Genomic DNA, 25,495 nt, shown 5'->3' on the forward strand with positions numbered 1-25,495 from the left:
AAAATCAGCAAGTAAACAAGTACCTTTTACCTTACTTCTTGTCATAGTACCTTCAAATTTCTCTCCAATAATCCGATCTGGTGCATGATGTCTCATAACATACTTGGCCAATACAGGTTCCTTGCCTTTTGAATGAATTACATTGTCATCCTCTTGAACTTCAACTTCAGGTTCTGGCTGTTCTGACTCGGTAGGCATTGGCTCGGTAGCTTCAGAATGTGACTTGGGTTCCTGCAACTTGGTTTGAACTTCTTGCAACTCGGTGACTAATGAAGACTCAAGAGTAGAAGTCTCCTGATTGACAAATGTATTTGGCACTATATCAGGTTCAATGAAAACAAATCTTCTATAATTTTCTGATTCCTTTTTGCTTTTTTCTTCAATCCTTTCTGCAAACTCATCAACTTTCACATGTGCACTTTCTATGATTTTGTGAGTAGACAAATTCAAACATCTATATGCCTTACTCTTGCAAGAATATCCCAAAAATATACCTTCATCACCTTTCACATCAAATTTGTCTTTTCTAGATTCTTTCAAGATATAACACTTACTTCCAAATACTTTCAAGTAACTTACATTGGGTTTATAGCCATACCATAACTCATAGGGGGTTTTGAATTAGTCCTTCTTCAACTGTACTTAGTTCAGGATATGAACTGCAGTGTTGATAGCTTCCTTCCAGTATTTGATAGCAATGTTTTTTTCAATCATTAGAGTCCTTGCACAATCCATGATAGATCTGCTCCTCCTTTCAGCTATTCCATTTTGCTCAGGAGTTCTAGGGGCTGATACCTGTCTTTTGATTCCTCTTTCAATGCAAAAGTTATTGAATTCATGGAAGATGAATTCACCACCTCTGTCTGATCTCAAACATTTCAATCTTTTTCCTGTTTCTTTCTCTACTCTGGCTAAATACCATTTGAACTTCTCAAATGCTTTTGACTTCTCTCTCAGATACATAACAGTCATCATTCTAGAGTAGTCATCAACAAAAAGAATGAAATTTTTTTCTCCAGTATAGCTCGCGATTCCAATAGGTCCACACAAATCAGTATGCACAATTTCCAAAATTTCTTCAAACCAATTTGACAATTCTTGCATAGACCAACATCAGGTTTCTTTATACTAGGAATGCCTCTTACTTTCCTGAATTTTCTTATTTTCACCAGGTTATCAAAATTCACATGACATAACCTTCTGTGCCATAACCAACTTTCTTCAACTTGGGCAATAAAACATGAGCATTCACCAAGTTCAAGATAAAACAAGTTACCTTTTGTTTGTATGTCTGATCCAATCCGTTTTCCTTTCTCATCCAGCAGTCTTGCCTTTCCATGCATGAATTCCACCTTGAATCCAATATTGATTAGCTGTGCCACACTCAACAGATTATGTTGTAGTCCTTCAACCCAATAGGCATTATCACATACAAGTTCTTTGGTTAATGAGATTCTTCCTCTTCCTTTTATGCAACAAGGTTCATTATTTCCAAACCTTACACTACCGCCATCATTGTCATCAAAGTGTTCAAACTTAGTTTTATCACCAATCGTATGATAAGAACAACCACTGTCTATGATCCATGTATCATTTTTGCTTACATGAGAGATAAGTGCCATCTTATCTTCCTCATCATTATCAGATTCATCTTTCACAGCAATGTAAACAATTTCATCCTCACTATTACAGAATCCTTAGAGTCCTTAGCCATAAAACATGTTTTCTTACCTTTGTCCTTGAATGATTTGATGTCTTTCTTGCCATTGCACTTATGACCTTTCTTCTCATCCTTGCTTTGCTTGTTTAGGCACTTAGCTACAATATGACCAATTTCTTCACATGAAAAATAGATTAGGGGAACTTTACCTTTGTATTTTCCTTTGCCTCTAAAATATTTCCTTGCAAGTAGAGCTTCAACTACTTCAAGATCACTGTCAGAACTCTCCTCTGAATCTTCTTCACTTTCTGACTGAGTGTTCTTTATCTTTTTGCCTTTTTCTTTGAGTGAAAGCTTGGCTTCAAATGCTGATTCAATGTTCTTGGAAGCTAGAACATAATTGTCATAGTTATCTAGCTCAAATGCTGTCAACCTCTCTACTATGGCATCCAAATTTATCTTATGATTTGCTTCACATCTTCTTTCTTGAATTGCAGATACTCTAATTGCATAAATGGGAAACAATGTTCTAAGAACTTTACTTACAACTGTTTCCTCCTTGATATCTCCTCCAGAAGCTTTGATAGCATTGGCACTTGCTTTGGCCCTCTCAACATATTTAGCAATGTTTTCATCCTCTCTCATCCTCATCTGATCAAATTGTCCCCTTAGACTTTCTGCTTTGGCTCTTCTCACATTGTCATCATCTCTGTAGATTTCTTTCAGCTTGTTCCACATTTCAAAGGTAGTTTTGCAGTCCTTGATATGATCAAATTCTTCATATCTTGGAGCAGATGCAATGTCTATCATCATGGTGTTATGAGTCTTCTTCTCAGCAATGTCATTGACAGATAATGTACCAGCAACAGTTGAATATTCTTCATCAAGATATTCCAATCTTGTATCTCCAATGGAAGCCAAATGGAGTCGCATTAGACCTTGCCATGCTGAAAGTTATCCCTGTTAAGCCTTAGAATTTCCCTCTTGTAAGACATCCTGATCTTTAGCTTAGATCCTTGAAATCCTTCTTGCAAGCTTCAAAAGCTCTAATACCAATTGTTGGAAATATAGATGGAGTAACTGAGGGAGAGCGGGGGGCGGGGGGGGGGGGGGAGATGAATCAGTTACCACAAAAACAAATCCACAAATCCCTTAGATGTAGTGTATGTTACCTTTAATAGATCTTAAACATTCACAGTGATTGACATGCATGCATAAAAGCAATAACATGAACACATGAGACACCAAATTTAACATGGAAACCCAATATGGGAAAAATCACCAATTAGCTACTGATTTTCACTCTTCTGAAGTGAGCCCTGTTAGAAGCCAACCTTGTTAAAAATTACAAAACACATTGTTAGTTGTGACCTTGTTAGAGGATTTAATCGCCTTGTTAGGAGTGGCCTTGCAAAAGGTCTTTAGAACAATTCAATGGAACTGTCACCTGGTTAGAGGATTTACAAATGGCTGTTAAACCAACTCTGTTAAGAGATTTAGGAATCACTGCTACAATGGTCAAAAAGTAAAAATGAATTGACCTGAATGAGATGCAACTGAATTGTTGATACAGATTTCAGTTCTGCTCCAATAGATCCTTCTTGATCAAATAAAACTTTGTTGCTCCTCAAGGATATTTGATCATCCTTCTAAGTTCGCTCACACTTTCTTCTTCAAACAATCAATACACTTGTATGCTTGCTCATTACACATTAGAATTCTCAACTTGACCTTTTATTTATACCTTACAAATTGTCAAGTTCGCTCATTTACAAGTTACAATTACCAATAATCATTACCTCAGTCGGCTACAATCATTACTTGAAATAATTAAACTTTATTTCTCAAAACAACAAAATCCTTCATTGGCCGACCCTGCTCGGTAAACACTGTTCCAGAAAAGATTTCTTGTGTTAACCAATAGAAGCTTAGTTAACACTGCGAACCCTGCAAAATCCTTTGGAGATCGAGTGAACTCGGTAAACATTGACTTTCCTTTGTTAACCATGTGAGCTCAGTTACCACTGACTTTCTACCACATTTCCTTCGACACCCAAGTGAGCTCGGTAGACACTGTTTCCATAGAGTAATTTCTAGGAATGCTCAGTAGACTCTGAAATTCGCTTTGCTGACCAATTGAGCTTGGTAAGCACTGCTTGCCAACTGATATGACATTTGTGTAACATCAAAGACAACACACAATTAAACAATTGTATCCAACAAGTGTTCTATTAGGAGGAGGTGTTCTATCGGGAGGTGTTGGAAGAAGTGTTCCCACAAGAGGGAAAAAATCTCACATAATGGCTATAGACAAACAAAAATTACCAAGGTTCACAAGGGACGACTTAGAGGATCCCACGCGGTACGATAAAATGTGCATAGCAATATGGCAAGTGAATGGAGAAAATGACCCAGCAGAATGGTTAAAAGCCTTCCCTGTCACACTAAGGGGTATTGCCATTGATTGGTATACTAACTTGGACACAGCAAAGAAAATCACTTGGAGTAATAGCCGCACAACTTTTGAAGAGGAATTCAGACTGCTGAGAGATAATGATGAAATTGTATCAGAGATTTATAACACAAGACAAGGGAAGAGTGAATCTATCAAAGCCTATACTTGACGACTAAAAGAGCTCATAGGGAAACTAGACAACAAGCTGGTAGATGGACTGAAGGAACGATGGTTTATTGAAGGACTAACACCATCCCTTAGAAAAAAAATGAAGATAGTTCCACCATCAACCTTTGAGGATGTGTGTACTCGTGTCATGGACATAGAAAGTGAGAGTAAAACCTCTAAGGTGAGAAGGGATGGAAGCTCCAATGAAAGTTCGGAAGAGAGCAAAGAAGAATCCAAAACTATTCAAGCCTTAAGAAAAGATCTGAGATGATTGATGAAGGAAGTGGTGGGGAGTAAAGAAGAAAAGAAAGGAGAGAACTTTGGTGTACCAACAATGAAAAGGAAGGCCATACAAAAGGATCTTGCCTGAAAAAAAGCATTTTGCGAGATTTGTCAGGTAATGGGGCACACAACTAAAGATTGTCCTTACAATTTTAAAACACGAAGCGTTCAAGTGTTCCTGACCCAAGGGGAACAATCCACACCACCCTCCACTCCTCAGAAGAATACAAATACGGAAGCCTCACCAAGAGGATACAAAAGCAACAGGAGAGGAAATAACAATAATAGAAATGACAATAGCAATAACAACGCACCCCGGCATCCAATTCAATATGATTCCAAAGGGAGACCAATGATCCAATGTAGGAGATGCAATGAATGAGGACACTTTGCATGAGATTGCCAAAGCAAAGAAGGACAAAATGGAGGGATGCTCATTAAATGGTGTGGGCCAGGCAATCATGAAGATGCAAATTGCTCGAGACAAAAGGGAGTAAATATGTTAGACATTAAAGATGCAGAAGACGAAATTCTTGCAGTCACTAGGATGCAAGCTAGAAAATTAATCTACCCCGATGCTAATAAGGAGATGGAAAGATTTCATGAAGCAAAGAAAGACATTCAAGATAGCATGAGGGAGCAACGAAAGACAATGTCAGAAAAACCTACTTCCAGTAGGGGTATAACGAATATTGTGAGGCAAGTACTGAAAACTGCTATCCTAGTAAAAATAGGTGATTTATTAGAAACATTACCTCAATTGCACGTGGCACTAACACAAGGGGAAAAATTGAAAGAGACAACCTCAAAGAAAGAGAAGAAAGGAGTACACATAGAAGACAATGCATTGTTCACCATAGGGATAGGGAGAATACCAACGGTAGTAGAGATGGAGATACTAGGGTGCAAACTCACAAATACTATTGGGGATGGAGGTTCTAGTGTAAATGTCTTATTAGAAGAAACATGGAAGGAATTAGAGAAACCTACACTCTAGCCCCTGACATCAACTAGTAGGAGCAAACAAGAGTATAGGTACGCTGATGCGACAAAAAGTCATCATTGGTATGCAACAACTTTTTATTGATTTTGTGGTTATCCCTTTAGAAAAGAAAGGGTACGATGCTTTATTAGGTAGGGGATGGTTGGTCACAGCAAAAGCTACCCATAACTGGAAATGGAACATGCTATCTATCGAGACTAAAGGAAGAAAGTACATCATAGATCTCAGAAACCAGTTAGTAAGTTAAGACTTGGCATCAAACTCTGAAAGAGAAAACTATGAAGGGATGGAACCAAATGAGAAAGGGGTGCTCAGACTAGGGGAATGCTCAAACGATGACACAAATTCCCTTAATGGATTATTCCACTAGCAAATGGGAGACTATGAAATTTTTTACACAGAATGTAATATGTTACAAATACAAGTCTCTCAATTGGAAGGAAAGTACCCAAAGGAGTACACAGAGTATAAGGAGTACACGGAGTATAAAGAGAATGGAGCAGTAAAGTTATCTACTTGGGATAACAAACCTATTAGAGACCTCATAAATGGGTCTAAGTTGAAAGTGTATAAGAGACGGAATCAATTGACAAGTAGCTATTTTATAAATATAAAAGAGGAAAAAGGATGAAAAGCAAAAAGAGAAAAACCCGAAACAAGTCCTTATAAAGAGACGGAGTCACAAAAGAAATGAACAAGATGGACTCCGTTTTGTCACCAAAAATGTAAAATCTACACACCTCACCCACAAGTGATAACATGGACCCCCCTTTGCACTTGCAAAGGCCCAAACCAAAATTGCTTTCGACTGAGGGAAACTAAAAGAATCCCAAGTCAAATGACTTGATGCAAAATAAGCTCAAACTCCCTCACAAACCTAAACTAAACTACTAAAAGAAATCTACTCTAACCAACTTGAAAGGGAAACTACTCTACCCCTTCAGGCCAAATGGTCCAAAAAAAACTAACTACTAACTAAAAGCGAACCTATTCTAACTATATACAAAAAGGGCTCCGGACGGAGTCCTAGGCTTGGAAATAATGCTTGAGGAACTGCCCATTGACAGGCAATGGGACATCCTCGTCAGTGAGTGTCTTAAGTCTAAATGCATTATCTCCAATGATCTCGGATATTTGGAAAGGACCCTTCCATAGTTTATCGAATATGTCATGTTGTCCTTTCCTCTCATGGGTTTTGTCCCAATATAAGACCAAGTCAAAGATCCTAAAGGCCTTATTTTGCGCTTTCCTATCGAACCAACGTTTCACTACCCCTTGATGTTTTGCAAATTTCTCTAGGGTTTCATCTCTTTTCTCATCTAACTACATCAATTAAGCCAACCTAACTTGGACTCTGTCTTCGTTCTCATCATAGTATTCCTGTATGAACCTCAAAGTTGGAATTTTCAATTGGATCGGGAATACAAGATCTTGTCCATAAACCAAATGATAAGGTGTGACTCCTATGGACTCTTCCACTTTAGTTCTGTCTTCTGTCCGCCCACAAGGTGTATCTCAGTTCTGTGTGCCAATCTCTTGGGTTCCTATCTAAGAGTTTTCCAATCACGGTCAAAAGGTTCTTATTTGTAGATTCTGCTAGGCCATTTCCCTGGGGATAGTATCCTGATGAAAATTTTAAAATTATCCCTTGGTCGAATGCCCAAGTATGAAATTTCAAAGAAGTGAAGGCAGAACCATTATCACATACAAAAGCCGAAGGACAACCAAATCTGGTGGTGATCTTTTCCTCTAAGAACTTAATAACAGTCTCAACAGTGCAATTCTTGAAAGCTTAGGCTTCTGACCACCGAGTACAATAGTCAGTTGCAGTTAGAATTTACCTGTGTTGTGCTTAGGAAGGTGGATTGATGGGACCAATGAAGTCAAGACCCCACATCGCAAATAGTCTCACCTCAATGATTGGCCGCAAAGGTGTCGCTAGGTTCCTCTGTCTTGTAACAACCAATTTTTCCACGGGTGACACTCCATCTGCTCCTGATCTCTCACAGCAGAAAGTAAGACTCCACTCCTGACTTAGGGTCGTGGTTATGAAACCGTGCCAATAGTATTGTTAGCCGAATGTAAAGAAATAAAAATCTAGAAGTATACTCAATTCCTTCCTTAGAGATGAATGCCGAGAGTCACCAAAATCAGAGAGAAAAAGATGATCCCTTGATACAATCATAAGACTCTAATATAAAAGAATAACTTGGCTCATTAGCTTCCAATAGTTATAAAGAAAACCATTTGAATTCCCAAGATGACTATACGAATACATCACAAAAATTCAAATTTAAAAATAAGAAAAAGAAGTTGGAAAGCTTAAAACTCAAATTGCCAAATGTTTAAATCGATCAATAATGTCAAGTGTTTTCATTTAAAAACAAATAATATTAAATTGGAAGAATAGAGTTGGAAAGTTATACTTAGAGAATTATAATAATTTTATTATAATTCTAACGTTATTAAAATTTTATAAGTACAAGCAACAATTATTTTATTAATTATTAAATTATAATGTACCAAAAATCATTTTATTTATTAAATGCACAAATATAAATTATTATTAAAATAATATGACGAAAATAATAAAAATCCTTTAAGGTACGTTTTATATTTAAACTTAATTTATTAATTAAATTATTAGATAACTCATGCAAGTCCCACAGATTTATTCTGGCTAGGTCTTTTACCTGTCTGCCCAGTGATGGCGATGCCCTGCCTAATTCTTTTTTGACAATGCTTCCACCCCTTCGACAAGCTCCCTGCAAGGAATTCCTTTATAATTAAATTATAAATTATAAATAATCACATCAGTTAAAATTCCATGAATTTGCAATTAACGAATAACTGGCATGTCATCTTCACTTGAAATCCTAACGACTATCTTACCATTTCGCCAGATTATATCAAATTAAACTGGCAACTGACTTTATATGAACTTCAATGTCTATATTTCAAGCTAGGTCCAAAATTGGGATGTAACATGTCTCTTTGCCGTAGTTTGGCAAACATGACAAGTCTTCACATGCTCGTGAGTGTCTTTGAACAAAGTTGGCCAGTAATATCCAGCTCTTAGTATCCAATGTGCTGTGGCCAAATCTGATCCATGCCCTGTTCCCCATTTATCATGAAAATGCTCTAGAATGTTCTTGGCTTCTTCCTTTCCCACACATCGCAAATATACCCCTTCATGATTCTATTTGTACAACACTATTCCTTGTAGAATATATCTTCTACTCTTGAATCTTAATGCCCGTTTTTGCATTGGGTTCAAATGTGAAGGACATCGGTGATTTAAAAGATTGTTGATTATGTACTAATACCATTCATCGAAATGTACCTCTTCCAATGTATAAACCTACTATACAAGTTTGGGTCCCTCTGATGCCATGGTTTGCGCCAATTGTTGTCATCTGATCAATTCAATCAGTTGGATCTCTATGTCATATTCCTGAATAGTGGCGACCCACTTGACTCTTCTTTCTCCAAGTTCACTTTGCATCAAGAGAGTCTTTACTGCTATGTTAGGCACAATTGCATGTACTTCGCTTCTCAAGATATAATGCCTAAATTTCTTTACCGCTTTTACCAAGGCATAGGCGTGTTTTTCCACATTTGGGTAGTTCAATTCAGCCTCCCTGAAAGGTGCACTCATGAATGCAATTGGATGCTCGTCACCTTCTTTATTCTTCTATGTTAGAATGGTGGCACATGCATGATCAGAGGCAAAAGAATATATATTGAACGACCTCTCATAATCTGAGCTCTCTAGGACTGGTGCATTGATGATGGCATGTTTTATCTCTTCAAATGCCCTTTACGATGTTGGAGTCCAATCCACTTTTGCATCCTTCTTTAGCATGTCATTCATTGGTTTCACAATCTCAGCAAATGCAAATATGAACTTCCTCACGAAGTTGATCTTTCCAAAGAACAATTTGAGCTCTTTCTTGTTACCTGAGATGCCAAGTTTGGAAATTGCTTCCACTCTCTCTGGATCTATCATTATACCCTTCTCTGAAATCACATGTCCTAGAAGCTTTCCTTCGGTAACTCCAAACATGCATTTCTTCGGATTCAAAGAGACTCCAAACCTTCTACATCTTGTGAAAACTTTCCTCAAGTCCATTATGTGATCTTCTTTCTTCTTTGAAAACACCATTATGTCGTCCATGTAAATGATAATGCATTTATCTTTTAAGTCCTTGAAAGCATAATCCATGGCTCTTTGAAAAGTTGCGCCTGCATTGATCAAGCCAAAAGGCATCCTTCTGTATGCAAAAGTTCCCCACTTTGTGGTGAAGGCCGTTTTCAATCTATCTTCTTCCTTGACTATCACTTGATTGTATCCCAAGTATCCATCCATAAATGACATCATTTTAGCTCTGTTTACAATTTGCAAACCCTCGTCCAGTGATGGCAACGGGTAATTGTCCTTTTCTGATGCTTTGTTAAGATATCTGAAATCAACACATAATCTTATCTCTCCGTTCTTTTTCCTGACTGGGATAAGGTTGGCGACCCACGTTGAGTCTCACTGGGAAGATGATTCGCACATCGAGCAGCTTCTTCACTTCTTGATATATTAATGGTTCTAACAAAGGGTTGACTGGCCTTTGTCGCTGCTTGAATGGCTTACTCCCTTCCTTCAGTGGAATTGTGTGTGTGATGATAGCAGGATTGTATGTCTTCAAATCTTCATATCCCCAAGCAATCACGTCAAGGAATTCCCTCATCAAATTCAATATGTCTGCCTTCTCTTTAGGTCTACAAAGTTTCCCAATACGAACAATTTTGGGACAATGCTTTGTTCCCAAATTAACTTTTTCACACTCATCACCTCTCATAGGTTGATACTGTGTTTTGTGAAATTGGTCCACATCGAATATTCTTTCCAATTCAATCATTCCCTTTGGAATAGTGTTGGTCTTTAGGCTCATCACTCCTTCAATGTCGATTTCTGCTTCTTCACCCACTTCGCCATCAATGATTTGTGCAGTAAAGACATTTGAGTTAGTCAAGAACTTGAGGATATGTCTATCATCTTTGAACATGCAGAAGTTCTTGACATTGTCTGGTACTGATGGGACCGATGCCAATTCAACTCTAAACTTCGTCAAGCCATCCAACTTAATTGGTGCTAGTGAGCTCGCAATTTGTGTGAGGGCATTTGCCACCTGATTGTTTGCTCTATAGGTAAACTTGATATTGAAGGCATCAAAGCTTTCTATCAAATTCCAGACTCGATTTCTATATCTCTTCAACCTTTTGTCATGGCAAGCGAACTTCTGCTTTATCTGCTCAATTACTAGATATGAGTCCCTGAGCACATGAAGTATTTTGGCACCTTTCTTGATAGCACACAACAAGCCTAGAATCAATGCTTCAAACTCTGCCATGTTGTTGGTGCATGGGAATTGTAATCTATGTTCCTCCAAATAAGTTGCCCCCGTTGGGCTAACTAACTCAAATCCGACTCTAGCTCCTTACTTAGTTTTGGAGCCATTGAACCTTAGAGTCCATACTCTATTACTTTCTTGATACTTCTCCCCTTGTAAATTCTTCGACTCATCTGTTTCCTCATCTTCTTTTATTTCCGCATTGGGTGGTGTAATTTGGTTCTTTATTTCACCCATCACACTACTTTCCGCTTCATCAACTTGTTGAATCTCAACTTTTTGTTTACCATGTTGATCTTCTCATTTTAGAGCCCTTGGGATTCTCTTTTAAACTTGTTCTAAGGCTACTGTACACAAGGAGCAAGATAACTCCGAGTGGAATGCATTGTGAATTCTGCACCAGTTGGGTAATAATAAGTTCTTCACCGGTGTTCGGTTACCCGACTCTATTCCTTGCTGCACCGTTCTAGTCACAAAGTTTTTGAAGCTTTCAAACATGCCTTCGCCCTCATCGGATGAAGCATCTGGATCCGACTCAATCAGGATCTCGATGGAATCCTTTCCTTCGCTTATGATGTTCATAGTCAACACTTCTGCCTTCTTCGGTCTGTAGGTGCTCATGTTTGTTTCCACGAACAATACTTCATTTGATTCCCCATTTTCTATGATTGTCAATCTCAACCTTGGGGTACTATCGATCCTGATATGGTTGGCTAGTCCTTTCCATGGGAGCCACATGTGAGAGATGTTCGTTGCCATATATCCATTCAGTCTTCTAGCCCAGTCTCTACTTAGGACCAATCCATAAGTATCGGCCACATCTACCACTAAAATGTCTACCATATGTTCCATTCTTGGATCGGATGCCAGTTGCATGTGTATATTGTGTAGCTCACCCACTACCGGTACTTCTATCTTATCCAGTTGAGTAACCCTTCTGTTTGATCCCAAAGGCGCGATTCCTAATCTTCTGCAAATGTTCAAAGCCATGACGTTACTTGATGCCTCTGAATCTATCAAGCAATTGTGAAGCAATTTCCCAAACATCCTTACTAATAGCAAGAATGGGGCTAGCTCATCTTTTCCCTGATAATACACTACGGGCGTCTTATGCACTTGCTTTGGCTTCACTCCGGAATTTATTGGTTGAGCAGCCTCTTCTTTCTTCACCTTTTCTTTATTGTTCACCGGACCATGACTCCTTTGAGTTTGTTGTTCTACAGACGTTGATCCTTGAGCCACATAAACTGGTTGAGGTCTCGACTGTTTGTTGAATTCACAAATATCCCCTGTGCCCTTGCGGCTTGAGGGGCCAATGGAGATATAGAGCGAGCATGAGAAACCTTTGGTTCCAGCTTCTTTTGCAGCTCAGGCAGAAGGATTTCTTATAGAGTTATGGGCTATGGAGCATTCTACCCAAGACCTCCTTCGGCATGCGCAGTCCTATAACATGGAGGTGTACTCGTCGCCACTACAACATTAGCCTAGTTCATGCGAGCTAACTGCTACACAGATTGGGGTCTCTTAGAACAAAGTAAATACAACCAAGAAGATATTGCCACTGCTTGGACCAGCCGTTCTATCATTTCTTAGACCCAGGTTGCTTCCTCTCCTCTCATGGCCTCTCTGGCTACTATGGAAACTGCTTTCCGGGTTGTTTTTCTAGAAGCCTAGCGGGACAAACGTCTTCATAAGCAAGTACAGGCAAAAAAGACTACTCTGTTAACAGGTTGGTAGTTGGAGCGAGCTGAGTTGGAAGGCAAGTTGGCAGTGGCCAAAACTAAAAAGATGGATACTTTGCGGGTACTTTAGGGCGTTCATACCAAACAAAAGACAACGGAGTGGGAGCTGCAACGCTTGCGAGGCACTCCGAGTCCAAGGATGTCCCCCAATCCTTCTTCTTGACACATTTCTCAGTTGTTTTAGTCATCGTCTAGAAGACAACTCTTTTTTTGGGGGGGATATATGTAGTCGGCGTTGGGTAATTTAAGTATTTAATACTTGTGTTAGAAGGTAGTTAGGAAGTGGGAGTGTATCGGTTGGTTTCTAACCAACCGACCCCTTTGTAAGCAAATTGATACTTGAACATTGCACATTCATGTTTTGGTAATATTAATAAAATAAAACTGTTCCTCGTCTCCATTAGGATAACATTGTGGTATGGTATATTGGTGAGCCTGATCGTAATAGTTGTATAAAATTTTTTAACTTCTAGTAGTATTTGCTCTCTACAATGAGAATCATGTGCATCAGTCTAAACATCTTTCGATGACTTAGGAAGAAAAGAATGTGAGCAACGCTTTCTACAGATCTAAATCAGTGTATAAACAGATCTAAATGAGTGTATAACTCTAATGAATCTCCTTAAAACAGTTTCTTCATGCAAAGAACTTGAAAGGTGAATAAAGGGTTTGCAAACCATTCCTCTGATCACTAGGACAAACTTTACAAAAATGTAATCAAAATTGAGGTAGAAGGTAAGAACTAATTTGCATCTACAAAATAGGTTGGGTAAGTTATCCATTCTTACCTTTGATGGTTTCAGAATATGCATTGTACCAGCTTGGCTTTAAAAATTCGACACACACTTTTCACTTGATGCAGTGAATGAGAACAAGGCCTAAGTTGCCAATGCCAGTATGGGCACATGTACAAGTACAAAAACCAAGAACTTGGGTGTTGGTGTAATGTCCCTCAAGAATCATTTCTATAAAACATATACGCATGCTATATCAATAATTTCATATTAGTCTTAAGTTCCAATGAACTAATATTAATTAATTAAATAATGTGTTTGAGTTAATCATTTAATTTAAAAAGCAGTTTCAAGGTGGTTCACGGGTTACACCCGAATACTTCAAATTAAAAATGGTGCAAAGGATGAAAGGAGGCATCAGAGACTATATTGAAAAAAAAAATTCCAAATTGCAAAAGAGGCCTATTCCTTTTGTCAGAAAAACTGACCTAGTGGAAGTGAGAGGTAAATAATTGAAGTTGAGTAAGTTATCAAAGACGGTCTTCCTATCACCTTCTCGTCAATTTCCAGTGGCCTAGTGGAATGCAAAGCGGTATACTCTAACATATATCTAGTGCATTCATTGTCGTGTCTGTACAATCATGAAACTGGATTAATTCTCAGAATCAACAAAGCAGTAATGGAAGGATTGTTAGAGAAAACTATCAAAAGGAGTTCATCGTGAGTTTATGAAGCCAACGTTAAAAGCCAATGAGCCGTGAGATTGTCGACAATGTCAACGATTTCACTTTCTAACTTGTAGTAGCCACATATTCCCGAAAGGACAAGATGTCAATTGTCTGTAGTGAGAGGAGAGGTTATTATAAGGGTTGCTTGCTTTAACCCTTGCATTTTTTTCAGCAAATCAAAATCACAGTCAACAAGAATGAGCTCTCTTCAAAATTTTCCACCATTCGATCCCATTTTTTAATCTTCTCCTTTCACCTTCTATTTCTTTTTAACCATACCTCTTTTCACCAAATCTTGGCATGATCTCTCAGCTTGAGCTTTGCAATTTTAACCCTCTCCAAATCCTCTACTTCGTTATACTTGATATACTCTTCTATATCATTGATCCAATCAATTAGTTCTTTTGGATTCAAATTCCCAGAAAATGTGGAACTTTAATCTTAGGTCTCTTTCCCATTCTAGAAATAACCCTCAAAAACCTATCTTCCTTAGGGCTTAACTGCTTCTGGTTGCTCTTCTTCAACTTATCCTTCTACGAATTCATCCTCACTCTCATTTCTTGCCCTAATATCAACTCCTCTTCCAATGCTTGCACTTGTCTCTGGAGGGTTCTAAAACCCTCTTCTATCACACCTACAACTCTTCCACCATGGTTCCTTCATGGAGGCATTTTTTGCACTTATCACGCATACCCACAACCACAATCCTAGTGCCAATTGCCTCATGTTCAGCGATATGTCTACACACTAAAACCCTCTTCTATCACACCTACAACTCTTCCGTAATCGTTCCTTCACGGAGGCATTTTTCACACTTATCATGCATACCCACGACCACAATCCTACTGCCAATTGCCTCACGTTTGGAGATATGTCTACACACTCAAGAACTCCTTTGATACCACTTGATGACGGGTACTCCCCTTAACATCACAATACACAATAGAATATAGAAATAAACAACAAATTGCACGAACATGAAATTTGCTCTCTATTATCTGGAATGAAATGACATTACAACATTCAAAAATATGACATGCTATAGCCACACGGGCATTTTCTCTACAATGATCTACAAGTCAGAGCTACCATATATATCATCAAAACTACCCCAAATAACCCTATGTGCCTTCTTTATATAGGTGGTTTTTAACGACCCATGAAGGTTCTAGAAATTTTAAACCCTAATTTTGAGGCCGACCATCTCTAAAATTCTATTATTTATCTTTTCTTACATTAGAATAGGCCTTTAACAACTTTTGGATCTCAAATGAGTTTTGAAGGAATTCTATTTTTCTATTTTAAATAGTGCAACTTCCAAAGACTATAACTCTTCACCTATCAACCCAATTGGCTATTATAACCCCATTTTGAAAATAGTGCAAAGTGCTCAAAGAACCACTCATGCCTAAGTTTGACCCCCTTTAAAAGCCTCTAAAGCATTCAAAACTGATTTCAACATTTATGTACCCTTCTGTCAAAATCAAAAAAAATCAATATCTTCAAAATCAGGCTTGATTTTGCAATAAAACATTACTGGTGGGCTGATATAACTAAAGTGAACCTCCAAGGAAGACAGTTTACTAAAAATAGTAAATTTTTAGAAATAGTGGCTCCGCACAAAGATAGACCTTATTGAAAGACTAAACAATATTTTTGGGTGACACAAGATTGCTCTTACACCTTGGCTGCTCCGACATTAGTCGATCACATTAGCGGAGTTAAAAGACTCGGACTCGGTAAGCTGATTTTTTACTTGGAATCAGTCTTGGCATCTGGGGACTTGGCAAAAACTTGGCAAAATTCAAAGATTTTTAAGGATTTATAACTTTTTCATGCATCAGTTAAGCAATTAGCATCAAAAACAAAATAATTGAGATGAGTTGAAGCTACTTTGGATGCACACACAAGTTTACATTGATCAAATAAGTATAAATGCAAATTTCTAAAGTAAATAAGTTAAACTAAATAACACATTAGAAATATAAATAGCGCCACTATCAAATGTCTACAATATTCATAGAATATGAGATCCATGGAATCAAAAGTTCAGAACATATATAAAAATAAAAGCTAGAGTCTAGAAGACTAAGGCTCAAAGATGATCCAAGTAGCTGATTGCAAGTTTGATGGAATTCTAATTTGCTCATAACAGACTGAAACTGAAATGAAACACATTGTTGGCACCTAAGAACCCCTTTCTAAAAGCACACCAAGATGACCAAACTAACAACTGTTGAGATACACTCTCAAACCTCCTCTAAAGTTCTAAACACACTAGAAAATCACTTTATCAAACTGATAATTAAAATCAGACATTGACAAGCCTATAATTGAATACTTTTTCGCCACTATATATTACAGCTTTATGAACTTCCAAAATAACTTGCAAAGATACTAAGTTTATGCCGAAGTTTAAATTATGATTTACCCTGATAAAGGTGCCTCTGAACCACTTCAAACAACAGGAAGAAAGGAAGCAATTCATCTTCCCCCTTCACATGCACATCTATGCATGGTATAGTCTGGTCAATGATGCACGACCCTTTGAAAATCCACAAACTTTATGACTCAATAGGTTAAACAACAAAAGGTAACTGCACAACCAACTTAATGGTTGACTGACACAGTAGAGTCCAGGCCATGGGAGTCGGCGAGTCAGCTAGGACTCAGCCTGACTCTGTTGAGCCAGAGTATAGATGCAAAAAGACTCTAGAAGCCTAGCTCAGTTTATCAAAGTCTTTCTATCTATGGTTGAAACTATAACATCCTTCTATGCATTCTATTTGGTGTAATCTTACAAGTAGCAGTTGTGCACCTGTATCAGGAATTTCTTGGAGACTAATGCATATTTATATATGGTGGTGGAAGAGTTACAACATACCATTCTTATTCAGCAAATCAGGTTCCCATTACTTATTTAATTGATCGAGGCTATTATTGCTTTTCAGATTTGAGCATTATACTTAATAAATATTTCCATTGCAAAGCTTAGAATCATATGTTTAGCATATAAGTCCAGCTTGTATTGTTATGGTATGAATGTGCATTTTTCAAACTATTTAAAATTCTGTTAACCTGAAATATGCTTGCAAACTGTTTGACACAATGCCTGAATAGTAAATCATTGAGAACTAAAGGGAAAAGCTAAAATTCTAGAAAAGTAAAGATGTGGGTTATTACAACAACGGAAAGTGGAAACTCAAGTCTTATGAAAGGTGATGACCCTTTCACCAATTAAGTGTAAAGACATTATCCAATCAATCAAGTATATTTGGCAAACATTTCATCCGCACAATTGCCAAGGAATATCGAAGTAGGTGGCACAAGAACACAAACATTTCTATCTATGGTTGAAACTATAACATCCTTCTATGCATTCTATATGGTGTAATCTTACAAGTAGCAGTTGTGCACCTGTATCAGGAATTTCTTGGAGACTAATGCATATTTATATTTGGTGGTGGAAGAGTTACAACATACCATTCTTATTCAGCAAACCAGGTCCCCATTACTCTTTTAATTGATCGAGGTTATTGTAGCTTTTCAGATTTGAGCATTATACATAATAAATATTTCCATTGCAAAGTTTAGAATCATATGTTTAGTATAGATAACCAGTTTGTATTGTTATGGTATGAATGTGCATTTTTCGAACTATTCAAAATTCTGTTAACCTGAAATATGCTTGCAAACTGCTTGACAAAATGTCTGAATAGTAAATCATTGAGAAGTAAAGGGAAAATCTAAAATTCTAGAAAAGTAAAGGTGTGGGTTATTACAACAATGGAAAGTGGAAACTCAAGTCTTATGAAAGGTGATCACCCTTTCACCAATTAAGTGTAAAGACATTGTCCAATCAATCAAGTATATTTGGCGAACATTTCATCCACACAATTGCCAAGGAATATTGAAGTAGGTGGCACAAGAACACAAAGTTATATGATTGATTCATAGAGATTGATGAGCATTCAAAGGAATTTATCTTCAGATTGACAGCCTGATATTATATCAGATCTGTCATTTTCAGCATTTTTCCATCTCCCAAGCAATTGTAGTATATATAAACATTGTTTATGAAATTGAATCTGGATGCAGACGTGGGTATGAGAACTTGATACATGAAGATGTGATTTTTATTTGTGTGGGAATGGGGGCGGGGGGCGGGGGGGGGGGGGGGGGGTTTGATGTGTTTGGGTATGCATGCATGTATAAAAAATTAAAGATTTATACAGAGTTAAATCATTTCCGAAACTTCATCATTGATCAATGCCAAATGCCAAAGATAGATATTAAATAATAAATGCTAATTGATAGTTCACAAATAAGCCATATCATATAAGTCTATGTTCACGATTCCAATGAACATCTGCAATATCCCACTATTAGGACAGAAGAAACAATGTGTAAAAAACTATGAAAGGAAAGAAGCATACCTCATTTTGTTAAATAATTTGTATTTTCATATCCCCACAAGATCACACTCTGATCAGCTCGTCATCTCTTTTTTTGTGGCGGTCTCTCCTACTCGTAGCACCAAGATGCCTGTTGACCCTCTTACTGGACTTTTGAGATCTGTGAGACTTCGCAGAACCTTTACATTAGCAGTGGACTTTTTTCTTCCTCTAAGTCCAGAGGTCTGCAAAGACAGCTTGGGATCTCGCTTCACACTGGGGCCTTTCCTTTGGCACTGGACTTCTTCTCGGTTGCTCAAAGCAGCTAGTTGGCCCCAAGTAATTGGTTGGTTGTGGCTTCTCATTTTTGTTGTTTTGTTCCTTCTTCAGAAACCATTTGGTGCTCCTATGCATTAGCATCCTGCTTTATAGCAGCAGTCTCATGGACCCTCTGTGGTCTTTTGTTGGACATTAATAAAGTTGTCTTATCTTATCTTATCTTATAGCTTAGACTTGATCTAGTGATAGATGGAGCTTATATCACCAAGGCATCTGTCCACCATGTAGACACCATAGCTCTGATGATATGTACAAGTGACCTCACTTGTCTATACCACCATAGCTAGTGAGCTGTCTAATGGACCGATGGCTTGATGATTGTTTTCTACAACCATCATCATGGGATCACCATCATGTTGTGTACCACATTGATATCATATGCAATGCAATCAACATACATGCATCCATCTAGACATGCCATCATATACATATGGATAACATAATTGTCATACATACATACATGATGGATGCATAGCCACATCAGTCACATCCATCCTGATGTAATTGCATAATTATATTCATACCATTGCAACATATCTCATATTGCACTATTCTCATAACAATTCATACCATCAACCTTCATCCATATCATGGTCATTGTTGTTGCATGTCTTGCATCCTATTTGCATTTGCATATCCTTGCAACTTTATCGGTCGATCCGTATTTTATCAGCAATATATACCAAGACAATATATGAAGCAGACTTGATAGAATAATTACCATAAGACAGCCAATATATGAATCGGATTTGACAGAATAATTACCATTTGTTATCGTGAGACTTGACCAGTTTGAATAATCAGGCTTGGCAGAACTATTGTTGTTTATCACATATGATTATGTTACCTCAATAATCATAAATGATTTAAACTGTGAACCAATAAAATTTTCATTATTTGTTACAAAAGATGACACCTCTTGCATCGTGCATTTTCACGATGGAAGGAAAATTTACAAAGAAGTCTTACGGTACAATGAGAAAGCAGATTATAGGATTGAATAAAAACATATATTTTCCTTGTGGAGAGCTCATTTGAGGATCTTGAGTGCTACAGAAATCGAACAGTGCAAGAAACTTCATTTATTTGTCTTATTATATTTAACATTAAATTTATTTCAATAAGTTGTAATTTATTTATTATTAAACCATTTTATCATTTATTATTAAATTCTATTGGAGGAGAAAAAGGGGACATGACAACATTTTGGGCCCTCTCTAAATGTGAAGCTTTTATACACCCCATTTGTTGCAAATAACCATTTGACCCAATGCCACTCTCACCTTGAAAAGTTGTCCCATAACAATAGTATGAGATGAAATTCAGGTCTTAGCAACCTAAGTTAATAACAATATCAATATGTAAATAACACATTAAAAATAATGAACATTAAGTAAATTTATACACAAATTGTCAAAAGAACATGACAAAATAGAATTAAATTCAGTATTTACCTTCAACAACTCAAATCTAAAGAAAGATATGAATATTGATTATGACATATAGTGGTTCGTCACAAACATCCAGATCTCCTAGCCCTCTTTGTATATTTGTTTCACTCACTCTATTTGAGTACCAATTTGTTGCATCACTCAAATAGATAATGCTTAAGTAAATATTCATGATAGAGTATAGGATATGCTTGACTGTCTGCAACCCATCTCATTGGAAGGTCCTGAGCTATAACATCAAGGTATAAGAGGGTCATCTAAGAGATCATCCTAGAGTTTACCATAAACTAGCTCCTTGGGACAAAAAGGCACTTACATAGGCCTTAGAAGCCCTCTTACGAACTTCACTCAACTCCGCAAGATGGAAAGAGTCTTCATGTGGATGAGAAATTGATAGGAAAAGAAAGTACATGAAAACCATTAAGTAAGCAAAGAGAACTCTGGCAAACATACACTCTTGGGCTTAGTGTAGAAATGGCTTCAGGTGGACCTATAAGGTTTCCTCCAATCTCTAATATGCTTATGGAATATTGTTGATAATTCATGATTAGGATGTGATCTTATCAAACTCTAATAATTGAATATGTGTGTGTGCATGTATATTCGTTACTTATGATTTCAAGATTCAAATCCAAGATCAAAATATCTAAATAAGAATTTACTTGGTAAGTTGTAACTCTAACCCTAATTTTCTACAATTGTGATTTAGGGCAAATTAGGAAGGTGACATTACACACCATAATATGCATGCTTCTTTTGCACAATGCCCTACCCCTATGAAAGTTGTTGACAACCCATAGTCCACAATCATTCATTATCACTATTGATAATAGAGTACACATGAAATGCCTTCAACAAGATGCCAATCGTTAAGCTTAGCAATGTAAACCATAAAGTGTTGAAGGATCACCTTGGTTATGCAAATCAATATTTTACTCCTCTTATATGAGAGAGCACTCTATCACCACCATCATACTCTCTATGTCCATCACCAAGTTGTCCAAAGAACCTGCCTCCTTGATTGCTTCACGATATACTTGGAAAACAAAAATCTCTACAAACTTTTTTGACAACTCCATACAGCTTTGCACTACATTGATATGTTTCCAATTCCTAAACCTTCCATTTCGAATTGCATTGAACATTAGAAAAGAGTCCCCTTCAATAATTATTTTTTAGATTTTCAATAATTATTTTTTTGTTGGTACCCACTAAAAGCTTAATGAAAAATCTTCTAATCTTCTCACTCTTACGATTTTTAAAGATACAACCAACACCATATTGCCCTACCTTACCTATAAAGCTCTCATCAAAGTTCATCTTTATACATCCTTCCTCCAAAGAAAGCCTTAATACCTTTGATATTTCATTTGAATTAGTGTCAACCTTGGGATCCTTGTGAACAGAGGTAGTTTTTTATTAGGGTAAAGCAGATTAGAAGAGGCCCCAAAACCCACAGACAGAAGTAGTTAAAAAACAATACTATTGATACTTATTTAAATTATAAAAATAAGTTATTAACTATAGTTTAATAAGTTAAAATTAAAGTTTGTGGATAAGCTACAAAGTTTGTCAATACATTTTTTTCGTATTTCAGCATGACAATCTCGTCACATGAGTGGGAAGAACTATTTCTAATTTTGATATACAATTGACCCATTAATGATAGATTTACCGAGGACAAAAGTTCTTATGCAACACAATCAAGTTTTAGATTGAGTATAACAAACTTACCAATCAAAACAATTAACCACAATTCATATTGAATCATGCATATACTTCAGAATCAATGTAATGATGATCCATGATTTCTCTATCTACAATGATTAAGAAAACCAAAAATGTAAAAGAGGTAATGTTGTTCATATGTATAATAAAACTCTATTACTTACGTGCACAATAGGTAAAGAGCTTTTGGCCTCCAAGAGCATTCACCAAATCCATTCCAAATGGGCGTGTCTTCAGCCATCCATGTTTTAAAGATACCCATGCCCCTGCCAAGTCCTCATACAAGCTGAGCTGCACAATTTTCCATGAATTGGTGAAAACTTAGAATGCTAAATGTCAATTTAAACATGCATCAATCTGAAATTCCAACATTTTGTTAACCATGAAATTCTAATCAGTGATTAATCAGAAATCTAAAATGAAACTGCATAATTGATGATTACCAATTTTTGGTTTGCTTAGTCTAAATGGCTTTCATGTAGGCAACGGTTTCTATCCATCAAGATTTAATTTATATCATATGAATATTCAGAAATGCATAGCTAAATGCCAAAAGGTGTATTATCCCCAAATAGAATATTTTTTATTTCCATCCTAATTTCTGATTTTTCTGATTGTAATGTCCCCACTTGAAATCAATCCTTATTTTGTCCTTGCTGTTTCCTTCTAATTTCTTACTTCAACTATGGATGGTGATCTGCAAGTTTTATACACTGGCTCAAATAAGAAATTCCAGTTTCCTATGATAGGTTATTCCTAATCGGTTATATGCTTTGACTTTATTTGTTGCTATATCCCCAAATCTTGTTCACTGCTACAATTGAATATCAATTCCCATACAATGTTGATCCCAAAAAAGTAAAGGAGGATTAATTTGTATTCTTCTTATAATCAATGCACCTGTTTTTCAACCTTTAACTGCTGTTATTGTTTTATGGAAATTGCTGATGTTTCTTGCTGCTATTTCTACTTGTAAGTAATCTCACTGCATTCTTAAATTGTGTTTCATGAATGAAGAGTTACAATGAATGAGATATCTCTTGTCTTTAGTCCATATATAAATCTGATATGCTGTTTACGGTATATATTCATGTATCTCAGAATTTTCCTTCCCTCAATATCTCTGCAATCATGTCTTTTATTATTATTTGGTTGTCTTCTTATTCTGCTATTCAGTGCTGACCACTTCATTACTGCTCTCAAAAGGGAATCCTCTAAGCTTCTGTTCAATATTGATGACTTAGAATAGGCTATGAATGAATGAATTCTGACACTCAGAGTAACTACACAGTGAAATGGTTGTAGATTTTTCTATGAAAGGATAGAGGACCTGTCCTGAGTAATGATTTGATCTCTGTTTCTGATTTTAGCATTTGTAATTATGTGCATAAGGCAATGAGGCTGCTGCTCAACTCGAGCAATCTACAAAGGATATGAGGTAGAAAATAAGAACAGATATTCCACGCACCTGACCACTGGCCAAACCAATAAAAGATTGCTTGATGACAGCAATTACAATGAATCACTGCTGCAAATAGTATCATCTGAATGTGCCACAATATGATTTCAGGGACTCCTAGCCACAATATGAATTGAACCTTTCTTGCAACCCAAAAACTCTTACTTGCAACCACAGCCACAAATTATTCTCCTTCCAACAGCTGTTTCTCACTGTTTTCTCTTAAGACTCTCATGATTGTTTTATACAGAATGATTTGCAGTTTCACCGCTGAAGGATACACTCATGCCCACACATAGGAGAGTCTTCCTTTTTCACTTTGTGATAACTGGACAGGAAGCCATGATCAACAAAGTCATCACCCATCATTGGATATGTTATTCATATCAAACTCATTATATATCGTCTTCTCCTAACTTGTTGATTGCTTATCCTTTTCAACACTCTGTCTTCCAGTCTCTCGTTTGCTGGTATTCATGTGCCGTGCTCTACTAATGGGTGGCTCTATTCTTATCTTTTCATCCGCTGCTCTTTCTTTTTCCACCTCCCCTGCTGAATCCAGATTCAACTCCCTTTGTATGTCTGTGTGAGAAAGGTCTTGACACTCCTTGGTCGGACTTCCCAATCAGAGACTTAAATTCCATTATTTCTTGAAATATATTCAATATATATAAGAAGTTTCAGGATTAACATATCAAATGAAATATATATATATATATTATATTATATTATGACAATATTTAGTAAGTATAATAAATATATATTAGACGAGAATATTATATATATTCCATTAGATTTATATTATTTGTTACTTGTTATTTATTTATTTATTAAATATATTAATAGATTTTATTAATTTTATTTCTTAAATTCTATTTTATTATTATTCTTTATCTAATAAGATTCTATTATTTAATTATTATTTATTGTTAGATTCTATTTCAAAAACATGGATTATGCAGTTAGGGTTTAAACAAGGGGATATGACAATAATTTACTACTTTCAGACTGATCACACTTATAACAGCCAATATATAATATCAAAACCCATCAAATTATTATGCCAAAAGGATTGCCCAATATTAGAGGTGGAATACAACATGAGATACACAATGTATGAAGAAGAATGCACACGACAAGACTGACATTTAGGAGATAACTCTGCTGTCATAAACCAGAATATAGAAGTCTTAAAGTACATCCAAACATGGGCAAAACATGGCAATCATGCCCATAAATGCTGCAGTCCCAAAATAAATAGTTTTAAAGTTTTTAAACATACCAAATCATGGAAAACTGCATAACAAATGATGAACCCGTCCTCCTAGGATTAGTGTAAGTTTAGGGCATGAAACCCTAATGTAAAGTGATCAAAATGCACCAGAAATGCCACTCCAAATGTGGCTCTCAGATCTGCTTTAAATGCTGTTACAAATCAGGGTTAAAGGAACCTTAGACAATGAATAAAAACCTAGGCGAACTGCATAAACTTTACATCAAAATGTCCAATCCAAAATTGAGACTAACTCATCCTTCATTTTAATGTTCCAAGCCCTAACATCCAAGTGCTGATGTGAACCCTGCCAAATTTATCTCCAAGCCAGATCCAAAACAGTGCCAAAAACCTGCAACAAATTTTTGCCCCATCCAAATCGGGTTTGGCATGAATTCTTTGAACTTTGGGAAATACAACCCTAGTTTCAGACATGAAATAAAATGCCTCTTGTTGGCAAAATGGTCAGCGGTCCCCTCGGGATTGATGACAAGGGACTAACCACCTCTTATGGATTCTATAAGTCTAGTGGTTGTATTGGTCATTGAAAGGTCCATCTTTTGGTGCAATGGCAACAACACTTGTAACAAGTGGTATCAAAGCTAGGTTACAAGTTCAAATCCCCTCGGGTAACACTACGGGGGATATTGTCAGCAAAATGGTCAGTGTGCCCCTCA

The 25,495-nt window shown here is 36.7% G+C and overlaps 1 protein-coding gene across 1 annotated transcript in view; it reads right to left on the minus strand.

Annotated features, from left to right (window-relative positions):
* Positions 1-25,495, minus strand: part of FKGP (L-fucokinase/GDP-L-fucose pyrophosphorylase) — a 269,199-nt gene that overhangs the window by 17,437 nt on the left and 226,267 nt on the right. Inside the window, exon 4 of the mRNA XM_089808630.1 lies at positions 22,251-22,377. Within this exon, the coding sequence (XP_089664756.1) occupies positions 22,251-22,377 (127 nt within the window). The remainder of the gene's footprint in view (positions 1-22,250; positions 22,378-25,495) is intronic.

This window comes from Cupressus sempervirens, chromosome 11, assembly GCF_028749045.1.
Source record: "Cupressus sempervirens isolate cs-2001-9-10 chromosome 11, ASM2874904v1, whole genome shotgun sequence".
Taxonomy (NCBI): domain Eukaryota; kingdom Viridiplantae; phylum Streptophyta; class Pinopsida; order Cupressales; family Cupressaceae; genus Cupressus; species Cupressus sempervirens.